The 12,855-nt window shown below is 45.7% G+C and overlaps 1 protein-coding gene across 1 annotated transcript in view; it reads left to right on the plus strand.

The window, feature by feature from the left end:
• LOC126536529 (uncharacterized) overlaps positions 1-12,855 on the plus strand; it is a 93,905-nt gene that overhangs the window by 26,429 nt on the left and 54,621 nt on the right. Inside the window, exons 9-11 of the mRNA XM_050183537.3 lie at positions 3,249-3,358; positions 4,827-4,913; positions 11,332-11,447. Of these exons, the coding sequence (XP_050039494.2) occupies positions 3,249-3,358; positions 4,827-4,913; positions 11,332-11,447 (313 nt within the window). The remainder of the gene's footprint in view (positions 1-3,248; positions 3,359-4,826; positions 4,914-11,331; positions 11,448-12,855) is intronic.

Here is a 12,855-nt window from a genome sequence, read left to right on the forward strand (position 1 = left end):
GACGGGATGCGCCACCATATCCGCTTCGCAGTGTTGACTTCCTGTGCTCACATGCTTATACTAGGGTGGGACTTTCTTCGGCATCTGCTTTCATCTCATGCCGTCAATGCCTCGTTAACTTGACAGAGACCGACGATTCCGACGATGTGCACGAACCACGCCTTCGCTTACGAACTGCTGACGATTGTATGGTGCCCCTTGGCCGCGAACAACTCCTTGTAGTTAACTCTGACATGACCAATGGTGACGTTTTAGTTTTACCGTCAGCCTGTTGCTTATCCAAAGGGATTGCTCTGGCACCAGGCCTTGTTCGCTTCTCCAATGGCATGGCCACTTTGGCTTTACTCAACATAACCACTGAGCCTGCTTTCTAAAGGCGCCGTTCTCATGTGCGTCTTGGACACTCAGCCTGTCTCTGTGCTTACCTTGACTACTGCTGTTTCACAACCACCCACAGCTGCAGATCCGGTCCCTGCTTCTGTTCTCGCTAGTACTATCAGCTCCGATAAAACGCCACAGCAGACGGGGGAGTTACTGGCATTGTTATCCAAGCATAAAGACTCCTTCGGCGTCCACTCTCCTCTTCTGGGACAGACTTCTGCGACGGCTCATCGCATACACACAGATGTAACTTCCATCGTGCACCGGCGGCCATATCGCGTTTCTTACGCTGAACACCAGATCATCAATACCCATGTTGCCGACATGCTGAAACGTAGCATAATCTGCCCATCCTCAAGCCCTTGGTCGTCACCTGTCGTTTTGGTGCGTAAGAAAGACGGCTCAGTGCGATTTTGCGTAGACTACCATGCCTTGAATAAAATAACCCGCAAAGATGTATATTCACTGCCCCGAATCGATGATGCGTTAGATTCATTACAAGGCACAGAGTATTTCTGCAGCCTTGATCTATGCTCTGGATATTGGCAGATCCCCATGTACGAAGCAGACAAGGAGAAAACCGCCTTCTCCACACCTGATGGACTGTACGAATTTAATGTAATGCCTTTCGGCCTGTGTAATGCTCCCGCCACATTTGAGCGGATGATTGACACCGTACTACGGGACCTAAAGTGGAAGACTTGCTTATGCTACCTTGACGACATCATCATATTTTTGTCGACCTACCATCAGCACTTGCAGCGCCTCGACGAAGTCCTGACATGCCTCTCAGCTGCTGGCCTTCAGCTGAATACAAAAAAGGGCCACTGCGCCAGCAAAACCATTAAAGTACTCGGACACCTTGTCAGCAAGGAGGGCCTTCGACCCGACCCCGACAAGATTACCGCTGTCCTCCGCTTCCTCAGGCGTCAACGCGCCAAAGACTTGCGTAGCTTCTTTGGCCTAGCTTCGTATTTCCGGCGCTTCATACGTAACTTTGCCACTATTGCAGCACCGCTCCATCAACTGCTTCCTTCTGGAGCTCCCTATGTATGGCCGCACGAATGCCAAACTGCCTTTGACGCCCACAAGGGTGCCCTAAAGTCCGAAGCTGTGCTTCGTCATTTCGACAACACCGCACCTACTTTTCTACATACTGACGCCAGTGGCCATGGTATCGGCGCTGTTCTTCTGCAGTGTCAGCAAAATTCTGAAGAATGTGTGGTTGCATACGCAAGTCGCACACTAGCAGCTGCAGAGAAAAATTATATGATTACCAAGCAAGAGTGTCTCGCCGTTGTTTGGTGCATCCAAAAATTTTGGCCTTATCTGCATGGCTGCCACTTTACGGTCGTTACTGATCACCACGCCTTGTGCTGGTTGGTGACGCTAAAGAATTCAACGGGACTTCTCGGCCATTGGATACTTTGTTTACAAGAATACGACTTCGACGTCGCCTACAAGTCTGGAAAGAAACACCAGGATGCCGATGCCTTCTCTTGTTGTCCCCTACCACCGTCTTCAAACGCTGCTTGCTTACCACCTTCTGGGAGGAAACCGCAGGGCGCGTCGCCTGCATTCCCTTCGCTCGCAGCTCTCGACCGGCTCCCATCCAGTCATTCTCATACGTTTGCCTCTAGCCAACGTAATGACTCCTACTGCCACTCCGTTATGGAACATATTCACGGATCATTTCGCACACCTAACGCTCGGCTCCGTCGGCAGCTGAAGAACTTCAAGATCAAAAATTCTATATTATACCTGTACGTGTTTCATCCTGAAGGACACCGTTGGGTTCCTGTCGTTCCCCGAGTACTTTGGGCCCAGATACTGGAGATCTTTCATGACGATCCCACTGCTGGTCACTTCGGTTTCCATAAAACCTATGAGCGAATTCGCAGCCGCTTCTTTTGGCGTAGACTTGCAACCAGCGTAGCAAAATACGTGGCTTCCTATTTGTTCTGCCAACACCGCAAACGACTGACCTCACCTCCGGCTGGACTGCTCCAACCTGTCCCGTGTCCTGACGTTCCTTTCGCAGTTGTTGGTATTGACCTCTATGGACCGCTACCCTTAACCACTGGCGGTAAATTATGGATCGTCACAGCTGTAGACCACTAGACCTGGTACGCTGAAATAGCCGCACTATCTTTGAGATCCGCAGAGGAGGTTGCAGCCTTTTTCTTGGAAGCCATCTTTTTACGGCATGGAGCCCCACGTGTCTTCTTGAGTGATCATGGCAGGACCTTTCTCTCTAAACTTTTCGATGATGTTCTCTGTGCGTCCAATACCATCCATAAAACGACTTCCAGCTACCGCCCTCAAACTAATGGTCTCACAGAGCGCTTTCATCGCACGCTGTCTGACATGATATCAATGTACATCAACCCTGACCGCACCAATTGGGATGTCATTCTACCATTCGTCGCTTTTGCATATAACATGGCCGTCCAATGCACTGCGGGGTACTTGCCCTTTTTCCTTGAGTATGGTCCCCATCCGATCACTATCCTCAACGTTTCTTTCTTTGGTGTCCCCATGCCCTCGTCCACATCAGTGTGTGAGCAGCTCGTTTCGCGCATTGTCCGGTGTTGCGAACGTGCCCACCTCAACACCAACGCCACTCAACCAGATCGTAATCGCTGTGATGCATCTCACCATGTCGTTTCCTTCCACCCTGGAGACGAAGTGTTACTGTGGACCCCAGTTCGCGCTCCTGGATTGTGCGAGAAATTTCAGTCCCGTTTTATCGGGCCCTTTGAGGCTTTACAGCTGTCTCACAGTATATTTATTCTCTTTACTACCTCATGATCATGTAGCTGCTTCTTTTTGTGTCTCTTCAATTCTAGTCTTTCATTTTCTTGTAGGTAAGCGCTGCTGGTCAAATGACTTCCCAAAGTCTGCTGTTCAAGGCGATCTGCACCGGCACAGCATTGACAGTTTGCACACTCGTGGGATGGAAGTTCAACCAAGAAATGTAAGTGTGCGCATATACTGTCTTTAATGGTCTTACCTGTCACGTTATCCTAGTGCCAGACTTGTACACATAACAGAAAAATGTAACCAATTACAATTACAATTGTGCAATTACATAACTAAAAATGTAATTGATTGCAGTTAGCAATTACTGCCCCCTGAAATATTGAGGAGTTACTTAAAAGTAATCGATTACTTCTGCGTTACTTTCCTCCGAACTTTTCATAACATTGCACAGATGCTGTAAACACGAGCTGGCCTGTTACATTGAGCATATCTTCTGCAGCCCTCCATACATTGCTTATGTTTACTAGCAATTACTTTAAAAAAAAATGTAATCAGTCATCTTCTCTTGTTTTGGTTGTGAAGACTAGGCAGCGATACTGAAAACATGATCGATATGTACGCTGTGGAGAAGGGCAGTGTTTTCATTACTCAGCATCTGTGTCCTCTATGAAGTGCGGCGCTTCATTGTCGCTGGGACTTGACGAAGATGCTTTGGTTGGGCCAATGAAAACATGCAAAAATCGTCCATAGGTGATATCTTGGCATTAGCATCCTAAGTGGCTGTCACTATCGAGACATACCAGCACCTGTTCAATTTTTAGGTCGACGTCTGGTGGAGTGTTAACATGAGGAAACAAATATTGAGCTCTTGGGTTTGCCTGTCTGGTTTCGTCGATAAAGTAACAAATTACATGTAATTGTTTACTGAAAAAGTAATTGAATTACAGTGAGCATTACAGAGTAAAAACTGTAATCATTAAATTACGAAATGTTACCAAATTACCAAATAGATTGCAGGCAATTACCATATTCACTTGCATAATGAATGCACTTTTTTTCCCAAATGAATATGTGCATTTGCTTCAATGCAAACTGAGCAGTGAGAACGTAGCACGCACAAAGGTATGAGCCGTCATCGGCTCAGCCCCCGACGCAGATCAGATTTAGATAGGGTCCGCCGCAGCCACACAATGTGCAGTTGCTGCTGGAGTAAAACGCCGCACCCCCCCCTATTGCCTCTCTTCTCCCTGGTGCTGTGCGCGCGACGAAAGGCGGTGCGCGAGATTGAGCCGGGATTGTCGGCTTCCCTGACGCGCTTTCACTCACACCTACACCGTGCGGCGTGCGGCACCGGCGACGACGGCAAAAATTCGCCTGGAGCGTCCATATAATTGCTATCGCAATAAAAGTGGGAGACATGGTACGATTCGGTGTCTGACACGGTGTCAGATGCAATCACACCCTCCAGACGGCATATCAGACGCCGAATCATACCATATGTCTCTTACTTCACGGCAGCAAGTTCAAGATGCGATCGTTATGTGAGAAAAAGGAAAAACACACTTCTTGATGGGAAAAGTGGGGGCTGCGTTCATTACGCGAGTAAATACGGTAAGTACATGTAGTTTGTACATACAAGTCTGCCTAGTGCACACACTCATTAGTGTTCCTGTTTTCTGCAGTCACCTGAAAGGGCCTCTCAGCCGACATCTCCGTCCAGTCCAAACCTGAGCCATAGCATTTCAGCTGGTGATCTGCTAGGAAAAAGTGTAAGTCTGGAATACTTATAGTGCTTGGTTTATTGTTGCAGTCTATGCGCATCACTTTCATGCAGCCATCCATGATCCTCTTGAGATTTACTTCATACAAACTCCAAAATTTGGTGAACCGGAATGTATCATATTTACCCGAATCGAACGCACACTTTTTGTCCGGTAAAATGGGTGTGAAAATAGCTTGTGCATTACAATTGGTTACGAAACCAAAAACTGCGTTCATGGCATTGGGCGTCAGAGCTGTCAAACGCTGCTTCATTGCCATCACAAGGTGGCAGCAGAGCATGTTTTTATGAAGGCTGCTGTGGGTTCATTTTGTGCTAGACTACAATCTAGAGCGATATCCTCAGTCACATGCCTTCAGAGATACTATCCCTTACACGAGATTTCGCACAGCTGAGCACTGGATGCATTAGCATGTCTGGTCATCAGCGTTCCTGGCACTATGCCAAGTGCACAGTTTCAGGAATGCTGCCGGCCACATACTTCCGCAATTTCGATGCAGAGTCATGTAAAATCTTGCAGAAGTGAGACGCGTAGTAGCATTTCTAAATGTCATCGTTTGAGAATACCACCCCTGTTCTTTTCGCTTTTCTGACAAACCCGAGCCAAAGGTAAAGGTTTGATGCGAAACTACCATAATGCCGCACGCCATAAAAATGACAAGGTAAGATGCTCAGGATGCCGAGACCGAACCTATTATTTTGCACTTCAGGCCAGTTAACAGTTTTTTATAGTGAGCCCATAATTTCACTGTGGACTAGAAAATAGCACTTGGTCATTCCTACTGCTAAAGCAAATGCTTATCTGTTCTTAACAAAAGAGGCAATATGGGGACATGACGCACATAGACTATGACATCTGGCCCCTGAACTTGCTTTAACCCCTTGAAAGTCACCGCTGTACACATATGGTGGTGGAAACAAATCTCAAGTGACCACGGCTGTACATGAAGCAACTGCATATCAGAAAAATGTACGTTTTCGGGATGAAGCATCGCCTGACATTATTCCTGAGGTGCTGACTTCTAGTAAAAAATTTTATTGTGCTGCCGCGCCTCTGCTTTCATCAAAACTGTTTTTTTCTTATTCAGTGTACGGTGTCTAAAACCATGTTAGATTGGGAGTATTTTTGCTTTGCCTAGCTTACTGCTGTGTGCTCACACCTGTGCTTGGGCACTTTATATTCTGCATTCTCATGTGTATCATCTGTGTGTAGCATTGAAAACACTGATTTCTATCTCATTTCTTACCACTCAAAGCGCAAGGTGCTTGCTCACATGGCTCTCTCACAGGCGTGTGATTGCTTTGCCAGAATTGTGGTGCAGTAAAAGACGAGGGACAACAGAAGCAACATAGACAGGTGCACTTTGCTTCTGTCGTCACTCATCTTTTGCTGCACCACAATTCTGCTAACCGATGCACCAACTGGCCCAGTAACTTGTTTCATTGAACAACCTTCTTTGTGTACTTTGTTTACAGGTGGGTGCTTACAAACCAGTGATACTGCTGCGCATTCGTCGGTATTTGGGAGATGCGCGAGGACCGATAGAACCTAACATAGTGCTCTAGCATTTGATTACAGCAATTTTCTCACTCGCTTTGTTTTTCTGATGGGTGCGCACCACTGAGCTTGCTTGCGGGCATTCACATGGAATGCCTCACTTTTGCTATGGCTGGGCATCCTGGGGCCCTCTTCTATAAAGATTCGCGTCATTTTCCATTCTTCTTGCCCGTTGTCATTGGTTTAGACATAGATTGAAGGTCACCGCACTGCTGTCTAGTCTGGGATGGCACCCTCGGCGCAACATATGAATGATACAAGATGTGAGATGGAACATTTCTAAATATTGGCCCAATTTGTGTGAAACCCGTTTAGAACAAAAATAACTTGTGTGAATGTTATCACATTTGTAAGAAATCGTAGGTGGGCGAATGCCAAATTTTTCAAATACAGATCGAATATGAATAGTAAGTATTGAATATTGAATTGAATAGTCAAACATAGATGCATATACAGTTAAACCTCGATATAATGAACTTCAGTATAACGTAATTCTCAATATAACAAAGTATTAACTTTTCATAACCTCTTGTTCATTGAACACCGTGTATTTAGAACCTCAATACAACGAAATGTGTTTGTATGCAATTTCAATGTAACGCAATTTCACTGCCACTGCAAAGGAATGCTGAGACAATAAATGGAAACTTCCGTCTATGCAGATGGTCATACGATTGAATTACAAGGTGCTGCTTGCAAATGCACCTCCCTGATCGCGTGCAGAATGACTGCCGAAGTGGAGCCGCATCATGCTGCGTATAAAGTACAAGTGCGATAACATCCTATCTTGCGTCATGCACTGTGTGCTTTAGGTGCGAAGTGAAAATGTGCGAGGGTGAGGCAAGAAAGATGGTGGCTTCATGCACGAGTGCCGCTTCTCCGCACGAGCAAAGGGAAAGAAGGGAGGGGAGCGAGCTCGTGGTAACACGATCAAGCACGCTTGAGAGGGGTAAATTGGCGCGTGTCTCTGCAGAGGCTGCGCGTGGCTGCAGGCACGGCTGAGCGCATACACAGCCGCACACCCTGCTTTAGTTATCAAAATGAATTGTTTTCTTATTCAAGCTTGCTTTCTTCGATTGCTCGATAATTCAGAAAATTCTGCGGCCCCTTCCTGTGTAAGAAAAGTCGATTGGTGACTACATTTTGCATAAAATGTCGAATTTCAATACACTTAGAGCTCGTTATAGCGAAACGGCTTATAACGAATAATGGAAAGAATTGTAATTCCCTTTGAAAGTCCACATAGAAACCCATGGGTTTAAAATTTCGTTTTAACGAATAAAGATTCATTGATCAATGGATATAACAAAAAATCTCCATTCCAAAATTGCACCTAACAAACCACTTTGTACACAACATATAGATTTCTTAAATTGCACGACGTGTTGCGGCCCTCTGATGCGGCATTCAAATCTCTCGCGGCGGCCCCTCATCATCCGGCAATGCTCCAAGCCAAGCCAAGCTGGCCAAGCAGCTAAGCCACTCTGTCTGTTGCGTGCAGTGCGCTCTGCCAGCCGAGTGCCGCGCGCCTTTGTTTGCGTTGTTCCATACACTGTCTGTCATTGCTTTTTACGCCATGTCGTCAGTTTTATGACAGGGAAATTAATGGCAGCAGCAGCAGCAGCTTGAAGCTAAAACGGAAAGTTATCACCTTGGATCAGAAGGCAGCCATAATTAGGGCTGTTGCATCAGGCACGAAGAAAACTAAAGTGACTGAGGAGTTCGGCATCGTGCAGAGTACCCTTTGTACAATCCTCAGCAGCAAAGAAGTCATTGCTGACGCTGCCGCACGTAGCGTGAAAGGTGGCCGGAAGAAGCTGCGGTCTCCTGCCTTTGAAGCCGTGGAAGAGGCACTGTTCAAGTGTTTTTTAAATGCAAGGGCTGCTAATTTGCCCGTGAGTGGGGCAGTGCTCCAGAGAAAAGCGAGAGACTTTGCTTGCATCATGGGCTGCGACAGCTTTGTTGCAAGCGATGGCTGGCTGCAGAGTTTTAAGGAGTGCTGCGATATTGTTGGCAGGGTTGCCACTGGCGAGTCCCAGGCCATCGACAATGAAATCGCAACGGTGTGGGTGAAAGCTAACGTTGGTCCTCTCCTTGAAAAGTATGAAGAGAAGGATGTGTTCAATGCTGACGAAACAGTTCTCTTCTACCAAATGTTACCACAGAAGACCCTATCATTAAAAGGTGAGCTCTGTCACGGCGAGAAACATAGTAAGGTCCGCGTCACTATGCTCCTTTGTACGACTATGGATGGATCGAAGAAGATGCCACCTTTGGTGATAGACAAAAGCGAGTTGCCACAATGCTTTAAAGGAAAGAGGCGACTTCAACCGCAGTACTTATCAAACCGGAAAGCCTGGATGACAAGGGAAGTTTTTGCGGGATGACTGGGATGAGAAGTTAAAGAGCCAGAATCGCAAGGTATGCTTTTTCTAGGACAACTGTGCTGCCTACCACACCACTGCTGCGCTGATGAACATTGAACTTCGTTTCTTGCCCCCGAACTGCACGGCAGTGATACAGCCTCTTGATCAAGCCGTGATAATGTCATTTAAGGCTGGATACTGAAAGCGGGTGATAGACCGACTCGTGTTAAACATGCAGTTGAATCGCGACACAAAGGTCGATTTGTATATGGCAATAGAGATGCTTAATGCGGCATGGATGGATGTGACAACCAGCACCATTGCCAACTGCTTTTGACGTGCATAATTTGCTGCCAAAGAAAGCAACCCTGACACCGACGACTCAATGGACTGAATAGCCTTACCCAGTGGTGCCGCTATATCAGACGAAGCTTTAGCGTCATGGAGGGTGCTCCACGATGCCGGTGTAGTGTGTGAAGTTGAAACCTGCGATTACGTGAGCGTGGATGCCGACGTTCTGGCAACGGAGGAGCTGAGAGACGACAACTTTGTGCTTGCTGCTCGAGAGCACGAAGGAAGCGACGATGAAGGTGCCGCAGGGGACAACGACACTCCGCCCCGTGCTTACGATGTACCGACATCGTCCCAGGCACTGGACGCAGTAAAACTGCTGCGCCGCTACTTCGGCGGCCACGAAGACGGTGCAGATGGGCTTGAGATAGCTGTTGCTGCCGAGAAGGCCGTCCTTCAGTTAAGGAAGAGACAGCAGCGAAGCATAACCGATTATTTTGTGCCGTCAACATGAAAGGTTCGTGCCATCGACATGGAAGGCAATAAAATCCGTTCTTATGTGTTTTATTCCAGTTTCTCCCTGTGTGCGATATCGGTAAGGAAAATTAGCACTTGCCGCGGACGCAGCCACTCGGCCGCGACATGAGCTGATACCTCGGCGATGGCTTACCTGTAGTAAGTGCACGCTTGGGTGCAATAAATTAGTCTCAAATTATTAGTCGGTGGCTATGACAAACTAACGCTTATAACAAACAATTTAGCACCTTTTCGACTTCGTTATAACGAGATTTAAGTGTAGAACAAAATTTTTATATAACAAAGCAAATTGCCGATTTTACCGACTTCGTTATATCAAGATTTAACTGTATGTACAGCTGGAATACTTGTGTAGGCATAATTAGGTGCAATGCTTCTACTGACTAGGGAAAATGAGCTCCATTTCGGTTTAGTTCCTCATTGCCCTCTTAAAACACTACTCAATAGAAATATGGCTAAGTGTGTAGCAGGCCGCTGAAGCCCCACCAGCTCAGCGCGCATCAGCGTCTTGTGCCCCAGTGATTCTCGCAGATTGGGCACCTCATCATTTGCCACCAGAATGCCCCACCTCAAAAAGCTGCTGACCCAGCTTCAAAAACAAGAATGCGTCTTGAGCCACCCAGGCCCCACAAGCTCGGCACATATCGGCATCTCGTCTAGCGCTGCTACTGATTCGTACAATACTTTGTAAATGTCAACTACAGTTGAATCTCAAACTTTTTAGTCACTTTGGGTCGTGTGTTTTTCTGGTCAATACATTTTTCCTCGGGTCTTTTCCACAATCTATGAACGAGGTTCTACTTATATTAGTCTCGGGTGTTGCTTCAGTGTTCAGAAATGTGTCTGTAACACGGCGCAGAGAAAGAGGGACACAAGGCAGAAAAACCTATGACCCGGTGCCGTGTAGTCATTTTTTCTGCCTTTTTTTCCCATTTGTTCAAAATTGTTAGAATGTTCAAAATTAATCCTAACCAACTCGCCGCGATTCTTGCAAGTCACGGTTTTCTGACACGCTGGCATCGCTTCAGTAAATCCAGTGGAAATGACGGTCATGTTCAATTTGTTCTCCTTTGTACTCTAAGGTTCAAATGAGTATTTTATGTTTCTTTACAAAATTTTTTTTTTAATGTTGCTGTGCCAAAGCTTGTTGCAAGTTTTTGACTATTGCATTGTGGTCTAGACAGAGCTGTCTTGGACGCTTTTATTTTTTTCTCAAACAGCTTGCTCAATATATGTGCACGCTAAACTTAAGAGGCCTTTTTCGTCTAGGAACTGCAATAATGGCTTAGAGAACTTATTGTCTACGAGCTAACACATATAGCTGTCTGTTTGAACGGTTCACAGCGACTAGAATTTTCTTTCCAATAGCCCTCATTTTTGGACGGAGCCACAGCAGCCTGTAGTCTCCTAAAAAACACTTCCTTCACCCAAGAAAGGTTATGGGGAAGGCAGCATACACCTAATGTAATTAAGGGGCGCACATGTCCTCGCAGAAAAGTGGTGTTTGCGCTACGAGAATTGGATGATGGTTTGAAGGAAGGGAATCGTAGTGGACTAGTGGAATTTCTGTTGTGGAAGTCTAGTGCATATTTCTGTCACCTTCGGCTCGTGTTGCCAACATGACATTTTCGTCTTTCTCTCTCGGTCTTTTATAGCATGAAGAGCTGGTCCTGCTCCTGATTCAGCTGAGAAGAAGTCAAAGCAACTTGTTATCGTGCCAACTCCAGTGCAAGGAAGAACTGCAGGAGCTAAAGCAAAAGCTTGTTCAGAGGTCTGTGCTACGACGTCTCCTGTATTTCAACACTTTTCCTGCTGGAAAAGTCCCGCGATAATGCAGTTCACTGCAGTCAGATATCTCCTGTCTAGGGCAGACAGCTGCAGCTGCATTATATGACAATTTTTACGAGTGCTAGTGTCCGTAAAGCGAGTGGTTCCTTTGTAAATTTTGGTCCTCCTGAAAATTTTTCCCGAACACATGTCCATTACCTAAGTGAGCAGTTAGCCTTCGAAGACCACCATCAACAAAACTTTGGACTGTTTAAAAGGCTTAATTCCAGATAGTATACATACTATATGGAAAAGCCTCCATGCAAAATTTTATGTTTGATAAGCAAGTGGATGAATCGCAAGAAGCTAGCAAAAATAGATGTTTCTGATAGCGAAACTGAAAGAAATCCTACCATTACCATTTACCAGAAATGACACTGCAATATTGAGAACCAGTGCAGTGCTTGAGCATGACTTCTGATATCGGGGGGGCACTTGCTGTGCTCTGAACATTTCAAATGCCACATGGCGGGACTTCTGTCGCATCCTTGAACCATAAGTGCCTGTGTCATCTGCTTAGGAGCTAGTTAGAGGCTGGTAATAATAAAATAAAACACTTACCAGCTTTGCTAAGATTGCTTTAATGGCGTGTACTAGTACTCACTTATAACCAATTTAGCCAACATGAAATTTGATTACAGTTGGCCTTTAAGGGTAAAGCACCTGGGTTGTATCAATTTTTTTATAACAATACCTTTTTTGGCTTTCCTGCTGAAATACAAATCCCTTTTGACTGGTTACACTCATGGGGTCTCTGCGGTTTTCATATTTTCGTTCGTCACTCATGCAAAATGAAGAGTAGGAAATCTAGCAAAAATTTATCCATCAGTATTAAACTCTTGCTGCTTGTTGCTAATTTCACAAGCACATAAATTGGTGCTATGGTTGCTTTTATTTTACATTCTCTGCAGCTTAGTACACTATGTGCCGTAATGTTAGGGATGAGAGCTGACTCTGCCAAAGAAGCTTATGCTGCAGTACATGGATTTCTATGTCAATCACCTTGATCGGGTTTTCTTCTGTAAAAGGATCACCGGGAGTTAGACCATGCTCAAGCTTGCTTGCCATAATGTGGCAGCACACCTCTGAAAATCTATAGGCCAAAGCACAGTCAACTCACAATCATTGAAAGTCTAATAATAAAAAAGCCCGATTTGGTCAAACAAATTTCAGAATTTTGGTTGACCTGTTATCTTTTGATTTGTAGGAATCTCTTGATTAGGGTACAGAACTCTAAACTGTAAATGTTATTCAGCTCATTCACTGTTTCTACACATGTGCTTCGTGCAGTATAGTCCACTCTTAAAGGTAACATCTAATTAGTGTTCAGTCAGACATTACTGAAATATACG

Source organism: Dermacentor andersoni, chromosome 4 (assembly GCF_023375885.2).
Source record: "Dermacentor andersoni chromosome 4, qqDerAnde1_hic_scaffold, whole genome shotgun sequence".
NCBI classification, from domain to species: Eukaryota; Metazoa; Arthropoda; class Arachnida; order Ixodida; family Ixodidae; genus Dermacentor; species Dermacentor andersoni.